At 39.8% G+C, this 17,305-nt stretch overlaps 1 protein-coding gene across 4 annotated transcripts in view; it reads right to left on the bottom strand.

Annotated features, from left to right (window-relative positions):
• RELN (reelin) overlaps positions 1-17,305 on the bottom strand; it is a 543,089-nt gene that overhangs the window by 50,344 nt on the left and 475,440 nt on the right. For all 4 annotated transcript variants that reach the window (XM_058425556.1, XM_032761303.2, XM_032761302.2 and 1 more), the window contains exons 46-48: positions 14,529-14,697; positions 2,647-2,787; positions 1,226-1,403 (exon numbers count right to left, since the gene is read on the bottom strand). In XM_058425556.1, coding sequence (XP_058281539.1) covers positions 1,226-1,403; positions 2,647-2,787; positions 14,529-14,697 — 488 coding nt within the window. The remainder of the gene's footprint in view (positions 1-1,225; positions 1,404-2,646; positions 2,788-14,528; positions 14,698-17,305) is intronic.

The following is a 17,305-nucleotide window of genomic DNA, read 5'->3' on the forward strand; positions in this document are numbered from 1 at the left end:
TATTTTTAATGGAGATGGGGTTTCACCATGTTGGCCAGGCTGGTCTTGAACTCCTGACCTCAGGTGATCTGCCCACCTCAGCCTCCCAAAGTGCTGGGATTACAGGCGTGAGCCACCGCGCCTGTAAATAGATGACATTTTAATATGAAATTTAAAAATAGCTACATCTGGAAATTTTATAATTATAGAGATAATCTCTAATTATTGTAATGTTTTAAATTTACACTTTAGCAGAATTTAATGGCATCTGTATTAATTTCTTAATGTTGATATATGGTTTTTTTTTAGTTGAACATATGTGAAAAACTCACTTTTAGTTCTAAGTGAGGAAAAGTATCCTGAACACTGCATTCTTTGTCAGTGTTGTTATAAAAAGCCTACATGCTATATGTCTTCTTGTTACTTGAGCTAAAATGTTGAATATAAATAATACACTTCACTGGCACAAATGTAAACTCTAAGGTAGGGCATGCTAAGGAAATAAACAGCTGGCAGTAAATTTGTTATTTGAAAACATTGTCTATCTAATCATGGTATAAAAGAAACTGTATTTTAAACAGAGTCGCCTTTGGCAGAAAAGTAGAGTGACTATAAAATTTCTCAAAGTTTCCAACCTTGCTGCTGTCACTCACAACATAATATGCTACACATACAAATGTCTAGTAATTTCTAATAATTATTCTTTCCTGGATAATCTATAAAAATGATTCATTGTTGTTAATAAATTCAGGAACCATCACAGCTCATTTTCCAGATTTTTGGCTCCTTAAATCCAAAATCTGTTGCAAGCTCAGGAGTTGTCAATTAGAAGGGCTCCATGCAGATGGAAGATTGCACAAGTGCTCTTTTCCAAGACGAACATTCACTCACATTCTAATATGTACTGAAATATGCCCTGTGCTGACACTACCCTGAATAATTAAATAGTCTCAACTGATCTGTGGTATAAAAATCCTGGGAATGATTAATATTTTCTGATTCCTTAGTATAAAGCACAGCATAAAGTTATACTATATTTATTTTCTAATTACTTGGTATAAAGTATAGTATACAGTTATCTTTATAGTATAAAGATTTGTATAAAGTTGCAAGTTCAGATCAGGGTTGTACATTTAGGGTAACTAAGTCTGCATCTTGATTTGCCCATTAAACTTCAGAAGAGAGTCAACTATTTGGAAGGAATTTAAGAGGAGCAGAAATGAATAACCAGCAGCCAGACACTCACCCCACTGAAATGGAGAGCCATTCCCGACGCCACGGCTCCACACACTGTACTCAATTTCCCTCCGTTCACAGTCAGCCAGTTCTGACTGGATGGAGCTCGATTGAAGTTGTCTTTGAGTTGGGTTGGTAGAGAGGTCTCGGGGTCATCACAGTACAGGCCACCCCACTGTTCATCACAGCTGGGTGCAGAGCAGGAGAGAGGAAAAGTCAACATCAGACAAAGCCCCTGCAAGCTTGTTCTCAAATTAGTGAAGACTACTCTTTTCCTAGTCCAAGATGATGAAAAGTTACTGATTTTCCGAGAGCTTGCCAGAATACACCTGCTCTCCTTAACTGTGCTTTAGGTTACAAATAATCTACGAATTAACTAACTCTAACATTTCCTAAGGTAGTGATTCAGGGTTATAGGTGGAGAGAAAGAAGCAACTTCAAAGAATCTACTAAAGGCCCATCTCTTATATCACACAGCTCTGAATGGCTGATAAACAATGGGAGCTGCCAAAGTAAACTGGTGGGTCCTTATAATTTACAAAATTAGTCTTTTTAACAGAGGGTTTGAGCCACTTAGGGATCCAAGGGCCATGGTCCTAACAGCAGAAAATACTTTGGGCAATAACTGTCACTTCTTACCAAAAGACTGACTTCCCTGTTTAGGGTGGAAGGGAATATGAATATAGGACTGGGAGGCTCAGGGGTCTCAAGGGTCGTCCTGGGTATGGGCTAAAATCATTAGCCAAAAAAGACTTCCCAGGTGTATGGGGAAAGCATCTTCATTCATACTTCCCCATTAAACAGCATAATCTCAAAAATAAAGCATAGAGGCCCACATATCATGGGCCTCTATGCTTTACACACACACACACACACACACACACACACACACACACACACACCCCTTCATTTAAATTATTCCAAATATACTGAGGTTCTCTAAGAGTAATATAATAGGCCTGTCCATCAAATACCTCTGGTAAATTGACAAGACATCTACATATTTTCTTAGGCAAACAACATAGCAATATAAATTAAACAACGACAAGTGCATATCCTTACATATATTCAGACCTAAGTGAATATGTATTATGATGTATTAGTTTTGGTCAGAACTTACTGAACTCCTGAACCTTTTCTAATGTTATTTTCAAGGCTCAAGTGTATCACAGAAACACAGAAGGAAATAAAATACAGTTAATTATAATTCATCCATCTCCTGACAAGATAGCTATTGTTCAGTTCCTAATCTCTAAGCAAGAATGAAGATACAGCATCCATCAACTTCACAGTTAGCTCAAGATCATATTTCAGAAAAAATGTGTAACTTAAGGAAGCATGGGAGTGATTCAAAAACCAGTTACAGAAAAATCTCCTAGATGGAATGTGAATCAGGAGCTTTCAACAGAAGGAAGAAAAAAATCGACTTACACGCAGTTTCCCTGGATGCATCTCCCATGGCCACTGCACATGTCTATGCAGCCATCCCCGATATAGACATTATCTATTGCCCATGTCTGCTGCTTATCAAAAGGAGCTGGTTGATGCCAACGGAAACGAGTGGCTTGGGACCTTTGAAGAAGATGAGAATTTTAATGAAGGATGCTTGGAAAAGAAAATGTGTTCCAGTATGTTTGAACAAGTGCATGGAGAAGTGTAACACAAAAGCATGTACATTCCTACTTCTTTTCTGAAAAGAACATTCATTATTGCAATATTCTTCTTTTCTTTTTTTGAGATGGAGTCTTGCTCTGTCACCCAGACTGGAATGCAGTGGCGCCATCTCAGCTCACTGCAGCCTCCGCCTCCTGGGTTCAAGCAATTCTCATGCCTCAGCCTCCCGAGTAGCTGGGATTATAGGCGTGCACTACAACACCCAGTTAATTTTTGTATTTTAGTAGAGACAGGGTTTCACCATGTTGGCCAGGCTGGTCTTGAACTCCTGACTTAAAGTGATCTGCCCACCTCAGCCTCCCAAAGTGCTGGGATTACAGGCATGAGCCACTGTGCCTGGCCGGCCATTATTACAATATTCTATACAAAACGTTGTTTACAGTCAAACCAAACCAACCAACCAGTGATAGTTTGATCATACATTTTGGCCCAGTGATCTTTCTGAGTCTTGTAAAGAACAGACAGTCAGAAACGAAAACGAATCCTAAAACTGGAAGCCTCAGGGGAGCTGTGAGCCTTGGATTTCGTGTGGGAAGTACCATGGAGTGACACCAGAGCTGCTGCTAACTTGTAAGTGCAAAATCAGAAAAGATGACTATCCCTGAGCAGCCGCAACCCCTCTGCATTTGGCTTGGGAACAGAACATGGGCTGGATTTCAGCTTCCCACTTGCTCCCTAATTGGACAGAGAAAACTGTACAGAGAAAAGAGAGAGCATAATAAATGAGACCAGACTTATTTTACATCAATATAAAAGCGATATAAGTAAAGCTAAAACAGAGGTTCTCCCATTCCAGAGACAGAAATATATTTGCTCATTCACACAGTTCTGGGGAGTGTCTTACTCAGAAATACAACAACACGTGTTTTCAGAGGCACTAGATGGCAGTAAAATCCAAGCAATGCCTGAGGCTCAAGTGCGTTGAACATGAAAAGACTTTTAGAGGAAACCATTTGTGTTTATTGATCCATATATGTTCTGTCATTAAGAGACCGTTAATCATTTGACTCAGGAATATCTGTTTAAGGCAGGACAAAACACCAAACAACAGGAAGGAGTTTGCATTTTCCAAATGAAAATATTTCTATAAAGTTTAGAAAATGGAGAAGAAATAGACTAGAACTAAAATCTTCACTCTGAAATAAAGAGGTCACTCCGTTACACGTCTGTTGAGCGTCTATGTACAAACTGGTTTCTCCATAATTTTGCTTGCTCCCCAGCTTTGGCAAGTTCCCCCAGCAGAGTGATCTCTGCCTAATAAACTCCTCTCACTTTCTACCGCATTTTACCGAAACCCCTAGTCCGCTCCTTGGCCCACAAGGTTCTGCCTGAGATCCGCCTGAACCTGGGCCTCTGCTTCCCTCTCTCATCACGGTCACTCGCCTCTGGAGCACTGTTTCTCCCCTCAGGCCCCAGAGCACACCAAACTCGTTCCCACCTTTCTGCCTGTATGTTCTCTCTCTCTCTCTCTCTCTCTCTTCCTGCCTCTCCCTCCCTTCCTCTCTCTCTTTCTGCCTGGTTAACCTCTGTGTGTCCTTCGGGTCTCAGAGGAAATGTCAGGTCCTCACAGAGAATTTTTCTTCCTGACCCCTTTTAAAATGTTTCTTCCATGCTATTCTCTCTCATAGCAAACTGTTGTTTTCCTCTTATAGTATTTGTCACAATTATAGTTATACATTTATTTGCATAGTATTTGATACATGTCTGTCTCTTCCTTGAACGGTAAGTTATAAGGAAGAGGGCAGGGTTGATTCCTTTTTGCTCAACATCGTAGACTTCATGGACAGCACCTAAAACTTAGTAGGTGTTCTAAAGGTCCAGGAAATTGGTATCCAGGGGCTTCCATTCTCACAGTAAGCAATGTGGAAATGCACCTACCCCAGCAAGTTGTGTAACTCAGTGGTTTTGCTGATAAATTATTTTTAATGACTAAATTTATCTAAATTTATTTATAGCTATATCTGTTTATCTGCAGCAACAACTTATAATTAACATAGTGGAATACCATATTTCCATAGCACATAATTACTCGGAGTCAACATTTATATATTTATTTTATTTTATTTTTTTAGACTGTAAGCTTCTGAAGGGCAGAGAATATCTTTGTATCCCTTAGGGGAATATTGGTTTGTATCCTCGGTGCTTTTAGATAGTAGGTAAGTAATAAAACTTTCTTTGTTCCTCTAATATCTTACACACACTTCACCAACGCCCACGTCACCTTGTATTAAAAGTGCCTATTCATATGTAATTTCCTGTTAGATTATTTTCCTTATTTATCATTTTATTGTTGGTGACACCTACAGATGGAGCTTCATAAACATTTGCTGAAAGACTATTAAGTTGGTAGCAATAAAGATGCCCAGGAAGATCAAAACACCCTACAAGAGATGTCCTATAGGGTAGATGGGCAGGGCCTGGTGTCAGCTGTGGAGGGGTGGTGATTTGATGGCTGTTAAAGGGGCAGACAGCTTCCCAGCAGCTGAAAGGTGGCATGGGTTGCTTAGCAGGTGGTTGCTTTCTGAGCATTGGCTGTGTTTAATCACAATGTGGGCAACCACTTAGAGAAACTGTATGGAAGATTTAGGAGCCAGATGCATTGCTGGAGTTGACAGCATTTACGGGGACTTCCAATGCTGACATTTTCAGTCTGTGCAACTCTCTGACATTTCAAAGAAGGGGAAACAGTAAGAAACTACATGAAAAATGTACTAACACAGGAGTTGGCCCCTCAGGAGTAAAGATAAGTGAGGGCTTGCACCAGTAGGTTCTATGTCCACGGTGAGTAACTAAAGTAGTTAAATGAGATGATTTTTAAGGCCCCTTCTCAGATGTGATGATTTTATATTCTTAGGAATAACTACATCTAGTAATTATGTACCCATCAAACAAGGATACACATACTATCCAATATTAATTTGTAAGAAGAGGAAACATTTTCACTAAGAACTGGAATACAAGTTAAAAATGAGAGTTTGGGAGTTGAATTGCCAGGACTTCTTATTCCCAGCCCTGTCACAGCTCCACTGTGTGAAGGGGCCACATCACTTATGTTTATGCGCTGATGCTTCTCTGTCAGTAAAACTAGGAAGATGCTACTTTCTGCCTCACAAGGGTGTTGTGAAAATTAATTAGTTCTTGTTTACCAAGACCTACGAGTGTCTTGGTGGAGTTCCTCGGCAGGTGTCATCATTTATCTTTATAATGATGGCCACCACCAGCTGCCACTTCTTGGAGTTGGGGGAAAAATGGTCCCAGAGAAGATCTCTCATTTTTCCATATCCTTGAACTCTCTCCTCTTGCTTCTTTTGCGGAGTTATACCATTTCTTCCCCATCTACAGTATGTAGTAAGTGTTACATCAGTTTTGTTTAATAGCTATCCATTGCTAAGTAGTTAAAATATTACTGTTAATAGTATGGTTCCCCTCACTGGTCTCCCAGGTAGCTCTCCCCACACTACCTCCACACCTTTTAACAAATTTCACTACACATTACAGAGTCTTCATTTTTGCTCTTTTCTTCAGAATGACTCTGTCTACATATGAAGTCCTCACTGTCATCATCATCATGAGAAAAAGCCCTTTGAAAGGAACATAATGTTTTAAACCTCTTCATCCTTCCCTGAAATATTTTACTTCAAAAGAGATACATAAAATATTTAAGCCTAGAAAATCTAGCCTAACAATGCCATTCTACCAAAGATGACGATGACGTCCAGTGACCTAAGTCTCACACTGATTCACTAACAAAACTGAGACAAGGCAAGGATCTCTTGGTTCATGATTACTTTGTATTCTCATTAATTAAATCTTTCAAAACTCTACTGCAACCTCCACAAAATCATCCTACCCTTATCATTACCCGTAAATATGAACAGTTGTTAAGCTATGGGAGGCTGTATGTGTTGCAGCTACATGCGTCTTGACTTCTGTGTCAGCTTCAGAGCTGAAGCCCCTGGCCCTCTGTGTTTGAGCAACAGACTCTGTGATGTCAGCCCATTTCAAAATGTGTGTCTATTTGCCTTGCAAGCCAAGACCCTTCCTTTATGTTTTGCATAAAATTTCCTCCACTAGCCTATTTCTTTGTATTAGCCTATCTTTGACAAAGTCGGAGAATATTCCAAAGAAGATATATAAATGGCCAATAAGCACAGGATAAGAAGCCCAACATCATCAGCCTTTAGGGAAATGTCAATGAGAACCACAATGAGATACCTCACACCCATGAAGATGGCAACAGTCAAAAAAACAATAACAAGTGCTGGTAAGGATATGGGGAAATTAGAATCCTCTACATTGCTGGTGGGAATGTAAAAGAGTACAGCTGTTGTGGATAAAAGGTTGTCAGTTTCTCAAAATGTTGAACATAATTACCAGCAATTCCAGTCCTAGGTATATAGCCAAGAAAAGTGAAAACATACACCTACATAAAACTTGCACAGGAATGTCTACAGCAGCATAAAAGGTGGAAGGAACCCAAGGACCTATCAAGTGATGAACAGATAAATAAAATGTGGTATATCCATAAAATGGAATATTAATCATCTGTAAGGAGGAATGAGGAGCTGATACATTCCACAATATATCACACTACACTTTGATGCTAAGTGAAGGAAGCCAATTGTAAAACAAACACACATTGTATAATTCCATTTCTATGAACTGTCCAGAACAGGCAAATACAGAACGTAGCTTAGTGGTTACCTAGGGCTGAGGTGAGGGGTGGGGAGTGACTGCTAATAAGTATAGGATTTCTTTTGGGGGGGACAAAATATTCTAAAATTACACTGTGGTGATGGTTTCAACAACCCTGTGGGTTTTTTTTTTTTATTTAGTAATGACTAAAAACATTGAATTGTACACTTTATTTTTTTGAGACAGGGTCTCATTTTGCTCTGTCATGCAGGCTGGAGTGCAATGGCATGATCTCAGCTCACTGCAATCTCTGCCTCCCAGGTTCAAGCGATTCTTATGCCTCAGCCTCCCAAGTAACTGGGATTACAGGCATGCACCACCGTGCCCGGCTAATTTTTGTATTTTTAGTAGAGATGGGGTTTCACCATGTTGGCCAGGCTGGTCTTGAACTCATGACCTCGGGTGATCCACCTGCCTCGACCTCCCAAAGTGTTGAGATTACAGACATGAACCACTGCACCCAGCCAATAAGCTTTTTTAAAGTAAAGAATATGGCCGGGCATGGTGGCTCACACCTGTAATCCCAGCACTTTGGGAGGCTGAGGCGGGTGGATCACAAGGTCCAGAGATCAAGACCATCCTGGACAACATGGTGAAACCCTGTCTCTACTAAAAATACAAAAATTAGCTGGGCATCATAGTGTGGCGCCTGTAGTCCCAACTACTGGGGAGGCTGAGGCAGGAGAATCGCTTGAACCTGGGAGGTGGAGGTTGCAGTGAGCCGAGATCGCACCACTGCACTCCAGCCTGACAACAGAGTGAGACTCCATCTCAAAAAAAAAAAAAAAAAGTCCTCTCTAAATTTGTTTACCTGAAAGTGTTATAGCCTCCCCTCCCCATCTCTTTCCCCCATTCCTTTCACAATGTTGCCCTTTTTGTGCACAGCACCTTTCCTTAGAACTTCCTGCAGACATTAAGTAGCTTCCAAGCTGTGGCTAAAACCACTTGGGCTTCCAAAGTGTAGTTAATCTTTAAAGAAGGTGGTATCAGTTAGGTCATTAGGGCTAGTAGAAGGGAATAGATCATCTTCAAACTGTGACTTAAAATAGCCAAGTCACACCTGAGCCTTTCAGCAGCCACTCCTCTCCTCCCTTTCTCGGTGGATTTGAGTTACCTGCCCTTCCACTGACTCACCCTGGGTCTAAGGTGATATTCAAGAACCCATGCTATTTGAGCCACCTCTTATTTTTAGGTCTGGGGTTAGTAAGGAGGAGGAGGCAGATTCAGAGTAGGGGCTATGAAACTGATGTTGGCATCTTCCTCTCTTCCTTTTCAGTCTCTCTCAATAACTCCTGACATTCCTGCCTTCCTATTTCTCCTCAGACCATCTCTCTTAGGCAAGCAATAAAGAGGTAGTAGTAATATGGTGGTTAAGCCCATGGGCTCTGGCGCCAGACAAACTGTATTTATTTCCAGTATCTTACTGAAACTGTTCGTTCGAAGGTCACTCATTCTCTCAAATTGAAAAATCCAGTATTTTGTGAAACTTTTAAATTCACTACTCTCTACAGTTTATGTCATTGAAGGCCATCTCTTCCTGCTTGTTAATCTCCTCTCACCTGGCTTCTGGATACCATGTTATTCTGAATCTTCTCTCTGCCTGAATCCTCTCAGTCCCCTTGCTGGCCATTTCTGCTCCTTCTGCTATTAAATTTAGGAGTCCTCTGTCTCTCTCTCTTTTTAAACACTCTCTTATGGAGGCAGGTGCAGTTTTACAGCATTGCATATTATTCCATGTTCATGCCTCCGAAGTTCATTATCTTCTCTTGGGCTCAGATCTTCATGTCTCTGTCAAATGGACATTTCCATTTGTACCTCTAGCCATCACATGTAATCCAGCATCATTTGACTAAATTTGCCATATTGTCCCTCCTGGAATCACCTTTAGCTTGCTCCCCACATCTTCTCACTATTTTACTAGGCTTCAAACTCTAGAGTCATCTCTTGACGTATGTAATGGAGAAGGAGAAATTAGCGGCTGGGTTTTAATCAATTCTTTCTTTGAAATGCTCTGTCATATCTGCCTCATTCCCTCAGCTGTAGCCCAGACTTGTTATTTCACTTAGAAGTTATTGTCACAACACCTTTGCCACCTCCTCTTATGTGAATCTGTCTGTTGTCCCGATTTTTTTCTTGGAAGAATATTCTCAGCTCAAAACCCACCACAGTTCATTTTGCCTACAAATCTAAACCCCTTTGCCTTGCTTCAATGCTTGCTATAAGTTAACCCAGCTCTATGAACCAGCATCTTGTCATAGCTTCCAGATATGAGCCCTCTGCTTGAATTGGCAACTCATGTGCTTCCCCTAGGCCCACACCTATGTGTCCTTGCACTGTCTACATTGTTCCCCTGATTTAGAGTGTTCTTTCATTTACCCATCTAATTCCTAGCCATCCTTCAAGGCCAGGCCCCATCTCTTCCATGAAACACTAGAATTCTGGCTTTCAATATCATCTCCCATTTCTTGATACTGCAGCATTTCTAGCCCGTTCCTCAATGAAGCACTAAATTATAAAGAGCAGGTATTATTTTTCAGTTGTTTCTTGGGTATATGTCTAATTTTCCTTAAATAGATTGTAACCTCCTCCAGCACAAGAATTTAAGACAGTGCCCTACCCATTATCATGGGCTCACTCTAATTCAAGATTAAGCTGTGACTTAGGAAAACTTCTTAGTCTGAGGTTGAAGTCTGATAATAAACCTGTGTTATGGTTAACAAGTGTGATTATGTGGTTAACTCATAAAAGTAGAAATAATTTTCATTTTTAATAAATCTTGACAATGTTCTCAACACTTCCATGCACATTTATGAGATTTTCATATGGTGAAAAGGATCTCCATTTTTCAGATGAAGAGACTGACGTTTAGAAACACAAAATAACTTGCTTAAAAGCTCATGGGGTGAAAAGGCAGAGCCCTCCACTCCACTACAATGCTTTTTGTTCATTTATTTATAAATCATCTTCTTTCAGGAAGGTCTAACTTAATTAATGTGTATGGCAAGGAATAGAAACTATGAATCTGTCTACTCCAATTATTTATGTTTTAACATAGCAATGTCTGGAGCAGAGTGTGATGTAGTCTGGAGCAGAGTGTGATGTATCTTGTGTTTAGTTTCAGTGTTCCCTTCCTAGTTGGGAGCACCAGCATCCGTTCAGTTTTGCAACTCAAAGACCAGGGAGTCATCTTCAGCCCTACCCTTTCCCTCAAGCTCCCACGTCAATTTCATGACCCAGCTTGGCCAGTTTCATTGCCTCCCATGTCTCTTGACTTTCTCCACTTCTCTTCATGTCTACTGCCTGTACCCTCGGCATTTCTTATTTCTTCAAGAGCCTCTTTACATCTACTCTTATCCTCTCCTATTTGTTTTCTGGTTAGAATGGGCTTTTCTGTGGCTACTACAAAAGTAAAAAAAAAAAAAAAAAAAAAAAACCAACAGATGCTGGCGAAGTTATGGAGAAAAAGGAATGCGTTTACCCTGTTGGTGGGAGTATAAATTAGTTCAACCATTGTGGAAGACAGTGTGGCGTTTCCTCAAAGACCTAGAGGCAGAAACAGCATTTGACCCAGCAATCCCATTACTGGGTATATACCCAAAGGAACATAAATCATTCTATTATCGATACACACATATGTTCATTGCAGCAGTATTCACAATAACAAAGACATGGAATCAACCTAATAGCCCATCGGTGATAGACTGGATAAAGAAAATGTGGTACATATACACCATGGAATACTATGCAGCCATAAAAAGTAATGAGATCATGTCATTTGCAGGGATGTGGATGGAGCTGGAAGCCATTATCCTCAGCAAACTAATGCAGGAACAGAAAACCAAATACCACATGTTCTCACTTATAAGTGGGAGCTGAACAATAAGAACACATGGACACACAAGGGGGGAACAACACACACTGGGGCTTGTTGGAAAGTGGGGAGTGGGAGGAGGGAAAGCATCAGGAAGAATAGCTAATGGATGCTGGGCTTAGTACCTAAGTGATTGGATGACCTGTGCAGCAAACTACCACGGCACATGTTTATCTATGTAACAGACCTGCACATCCTGCACATGGACCCCTGAACTTAAAAGCTGGAAATAAAAAAAAAAGAAGACGCTTTTCTGAATGCAAATCTGTTCATGTCTCCCTATTGCCAAACACTTTAACAGGCTTTTAAGTGTTCCTATAATGAACCTCCAAATCTTTAATACAACCTACAATGCTCTTCATGGTCTGACACCATCTCATACCTCACCTTGCTCCTCTCTATTTGATCCATATATTCAGCATCTCAAATACACCTGCCCCCTCCTACAATTGGCTGCTATCCTTGCTTGGAACACTCCTACCTTTACACTTTACCTAGTTAACTTGTATTCAACCTTTATACCTTGCCTCAATTATCCTTTCTTTCAAGAAAGCATTCCTTGGCCTTCTTGACCAGGTCACATCACCCTATGATACAGAAACTTAGAGCATCATGTACCTGTTCTCCATCACTTATCACAGTTGAATTTTATATTTACTCCTGTGATTATTGGTGATTTCTGGCCAATACTCCTCTCCTACCAAATTAAAAGCTCCTTGAGTCAGGGATCAGTTCAGCTCCCTCATAGGACTAGCACATAATTAAACAGTTAAAAATATTTGTTTAATGAGTGACTGAATGAATAATTGCTACTGATGACTAGTGACCATTTTAGTTTGGTGAATGGTTTGACATCAATTTGTGACCAGCCAACCTCAGCTGACACTCACTAGTACTGTGCCAACAATACTGGGATCCTAGCCTTATGGTCATGTGTTGAGTAGACAAGGCTGCAGTTGTGACATGGTCACAGTCATTCCTAACCCGTACTGAGCACATGTCTTTAAGTTGTCAGCATCATGTGTGTTTATAGCAAAGAGCTACAAACTGAAATCCTCAATTCTGGTCTGCTGGACTACAAAAACGTTGACATTTCAACACATTTCCAGATAACAGAGACAGTGATTTTAATTTAAAACAAGGAAACACCATATTTACCAAGTAACTGAATGTAAAAGTAGATGTAGTATAGATATGTTTACTCATGTTTGAAACAAGTAACTCTGAGAATGGCATATTGTCCTAATGATCTTTGGCATATGGCAGAGAAGTGAGTCTGGCTTGGGCCCCCTCCATGCACGTTTCAAGGACCCCAAAGGGCCTTGTTACAAGGCAGTGTCACCTTTAAGACAATGGTACATGAGCCTTGAGGGTAATATAATAAACAAACTCCTTATTTTCAGTACAGAATGGGGGAAATGGATGCTTATCAGATTTTTCAAATAACATTTGAAAGGGTCAAAATTCTTATGGGTATGTACAAGAGACAATTAAAAGATAGATTAAAAGATGAGAAATAATTACTTTTCTTGAGTAAAAGACTCAAGGGCATAATGACTAGCTGGAGTAAATCTTAGAATGTCACTTACTTGCAAAATGTGACCGAGTAGCTGGGTAATAATTCATAGAATTCATAAAGACTTAAAAGACTGCTGCCTTAATGGAGTTTTTTTCTATTTTACTTATTAAGATCGCTTTAATAATTCATGCGTGGCAACACCTTTAATGAGCAACAAAATCTCACATATCTCATTTAAACTTGGCAACTCTGCTGACAGTTAATATAGTCTCGTACCTCTGAGCCAGCAATTGTAAAGCAGCCCTAGGCTGTTACTAACTGAAACCATCCCATTTATGATAATCCTAAGAAAAGTTATGCCCTAGATGAATGGTTGAATTTTATGGTCATTTGCTAGGAAAATTTATTCATTCTTCATTTGTGGGAAGATGACAAAACAATAATGAGCCCAAACTATAACTCCTGTTCCACACAGTGGGTTGGTTGCTTTGCTTCTTTCTTAATGCAGCAACTGAAAACCATTTTCTTGGAGGGAATAGGAGTTTCTATCAAGATGTTAATGCTTTCCTATAAGTAGCACCTAGTTTAGATGGTGAAAGAGAGAGTGTCATGTAACACTATTCCACTAGGCAAAGCTAATTCTCTGCTTTACTCAAACAGGAGTGCAAATGTACAGATAATTTAGATTTAACTTCTTTATCAGAATTTACTAGGCAATTTTATTATTTACTTTAATTTTTTTTTGAGACAGGGTCTGGCTCTAACACCCAAGCTGGAGTGCAGTGGCATGATCATAACTCACTGCATCCTCAAACTCCTGGGCTCTAGTGATCCTCCTGCCTCAGCCTCCTGAGTGGCTGGGACTACAGGTAGGTACCACCATGCCTGGCTAATTTTTAAATTTTTTTTGTAGAGATGGGGTCTAGCTGTTGTTTCCCAGGCTGGTCTTGAACTCCTGGTCTCAAGTGATCCTTCTGTACCAGGCAATTTTATTAAGCCCTGATCGCTTTCCATAGAGACAAGAATGAAAGGTTTTTCACATAAAAGAATGCTTCAGGTGATAATTCTCAAGATAATGTCCAAAATAAAATTTTAAAAGCAGACATAACTTTAATGTACATTTATTTGCTACATTCATTTATAGGACATCACTCACTCCTATATTTACAGCAGTCTCACTAGCAGAAAACAGACTCCGTTTAAGTCTATTCTGTATCCAATGGGCCTATTTTATATGACTTGTCTGGGCATCTTTGAATTAAGTTGGAGAAGCCAAGTGATGCAGCCACTGTTTTCTTTTGTAGTTCATTCTTTAAAAATATTAGAGTTAAAAGTCAGTAAAGGCCTGGCTTTCGGGAAAACATGGAACAATGTTACAATAAAAACTGGTTTCTATTTTACTCATTAAGACAGCCTTAATAATTCATACATGGCAATACCATTAGCAAGTAACAAAACCCTCACATATCTTATTAAATTTGACATGCCAAATTTTATCACATTTGGGCTCACTATACATAGAAGCATGTGGTGAACATGTAGAAGCATCCTTACCTGGTATAAGGAGGGAGTGGCAGAGTGATTCTGGTCCACTTGTTGAAAGTGTCTGACACCAGGATCCGCTGCAGATGATAGCGACTGCATTCCACATTGGTGGGCAGACAGTCCCTTACCAATGGGTGCCATGACAATCCAAGATCTACTGAGTATTCCAATTCAATCGCTGAAACAGGAAACATTATTTTGGATATAAACATATATCTGCAGACCCAGGAACCATAATTGCTTATCATATTTCTGTATGTTTTAGTTTCATTCAAATGTCAGTTTGATTTTTTCCCTATACTTATATTTCCTACTTTGAAATGCTTCCTAGTTTAATTTTTCTCTCTGAATATTACTAGTTATTATTTTTAAATTTCCATGTTGAAATAACTTTTAAGGGGATATGATCAAGTGAAACATAAAGTAAATTTTCGAGAATCACGTCTTATAATGAGAAGCTTTTGGAACAATCACCATGACAAAAGTGTTGCTTCACATACAGTTACAGTATTTGAGTAGCTGCATATAATTGTTGATATATTTGTAATTTAATATTATAGTGATAATCACAAACATCATTTAAATGGTATATAATTTAATATAGTATAATACTTAAAAATTAATATAGTTTGTTTATTTAATGGTTAACATACAAATAAGGAACATATTATATATTTTAATAATTAGTGTTCAAACTGTTAATAAATTGAGCAGACTTCTCCAATTTTGACCATTTTATAGGAATCCTGACCAACTAATGTCAATTTTGCCCCGGTATGGGTGAAACTTCTTAGAAACTGTAAACTCTCTTTTGCTTGTATATCTTGCTCTGCTGTATTATAGAATATATATAAAATATGGAAGTCCAAGGGGTTTAAGGAGGGAGTTGAAGGCCATGGAATATGTGCCAATGCATGCCATCAGGTTGTGGGTCTAAAGAAAGATATTTCTTTCCTTTTCTTATTCTGGAACATTCAACCCATACCCCCTGTCTTATATTTCTCTCTCCCTATTCACTTTATAAGCTGCCTAAGTCCCTACCTCCCTTCCAAAATTGCTTTCTCTAAGGCTGTGGTTCTCAGTCTTGGCTGCACACTGAAATCACCTGGATACCTTTAGAAACGACTGATTCCTGAGTCTCCCTACCCGAGATTCTAATTGAACTCTTTTGGGGCATGGCCAAGGTGTCAGGAGCTTTAAAGCTTCCCAGGTGATTCTCCCGTGCGGCCAGTGTGAGACCACACACTGCCCTAAGGTTTCTAGGTAAATACAATGGCCTGGTCTCAGTCTTCATTGTGCTTGCCTCCTAACAGTATTGGACATTACTGATTACTCCCTGATTCTTGAAATGTTCTTTTATTTTGAGGGACATCATTCTGAGTCTCCTGTCTTTTATTCTGACTCCTTTGCAAGTTTGCCCAGCTATGGGCATTCTTCCAGACCCTGTTTCTGGCCATCTATTGTACAAGAACACTCTTGATTCAGTGATCACCTCTGTGCCCCAAATTTCCTGGTTTTACATCTCGAAATAGAGTTTGTGTCTACTGAGCCTGGCACGTGCTGGATGCTGGGTGCGCTGTGATGAGCAGTATAGACACAGTTCCAGCTTTCTATACTGTATGTCATCTTCACTAAAGGATATCTTCACTTAGAAGTCCTTTCACTTGAATTAAGAAAAACTCACCTCATTAACAAACATCTCCTCTTAACTACCACATTTTATCAATAGCAATACTTTTATACTGGTTTTCTGGGTCCAAAATTTAGAAGTTATTTTAGCCTTTGGTATCAGAGGTTGTTAAGAAAAAACACCATTTAGAAGTTATTTTAGAAATTTTACTTTTCTGTCTCCTTTACCCTCTATATTCAACTCAGTCCTGAGATCTGCTGATTTTTGTTGCATTATCTTGTATCAATTTTATCTATTCCATGTCTCCTCATGCCACATAGTGCAACTCTACATTGCTTCCTGTAGAGATGACCACTGTGGTTTCTTTACCGGAATTCTTCTGTACCCACCTTCATTGGCTCTGGAGCTAATCTTCGTGAAACACATCATGTCATCCCTCTGCACTTGTACTCTCTTGTTCATGATCTTACCAAGCGCAAATCCTCATGCCTGCCTCTTAAGGCCCTTCTTAATTTGTTGCCAACTCCACTCAGCCACTTTCCTCTTTCATATTATCATTCATTTTAACCTTTCTCAGGAGGCTGCACCAGCCTGTATAGAAAGTACACGTGACTGGGCTTATGAGGGCAAAATTTTAGTCCTGGTGCTGTGCTGCAGGCTGACCATGTGATAACTTACTTCTTTGGGCTCTCCTATACTTTCTATGTGAAGAAGGGAGTAAGAGTCTAGACTGTTTTCAGAATCACCACACTGTGCTCTTCTCCACTAGATGCAGACCAAGACCTGTTGAGGCTGGTCTGCTCTCAGTTTTAGGAGAACCCCACATCAGCTTCTTTGCTTCTGCTTACAGTCTAGTTTGGGGGCCCTTTCTTTTCCATCCACCCTTAAAATCTACTTCAACCATCAAGGTCCACTTAAGACTTAGCTCCTTTGTGAAATGTTCCCTAACTTCTTAGATTGGCCAACCATTGGTCATCTCTTGCTCCTTTGAGTTCTCATTACATTTTGTATCAGCACTACTCCATGGAACACTTGATTTACTGGACTCTCTTTGAGGTATCCCATCAGGTAGTCTGTACCTACTGAAGACAGGGTGTGCACCTTCTACTTTTCTGTCTTCTCTTTTCCAAGTTCCATCCCCACTGACTAATCTCAT

This window comes from Hylobates moloch, unplaced genomic scaffold (assembly GCF_009828535.3).
Source record: "Hylobates moloch isolate HMO894 unplaced genomic scaffold, HMol_V3 SCAFFOLD_1, whole genome shotgun sequence".
Classification (NCBI taxonomy): Eukaryota; Metazoa; Chordata; class Mammalia; order Primates; family Hylobatidae; genus Hylobates; species Hylobates moloch.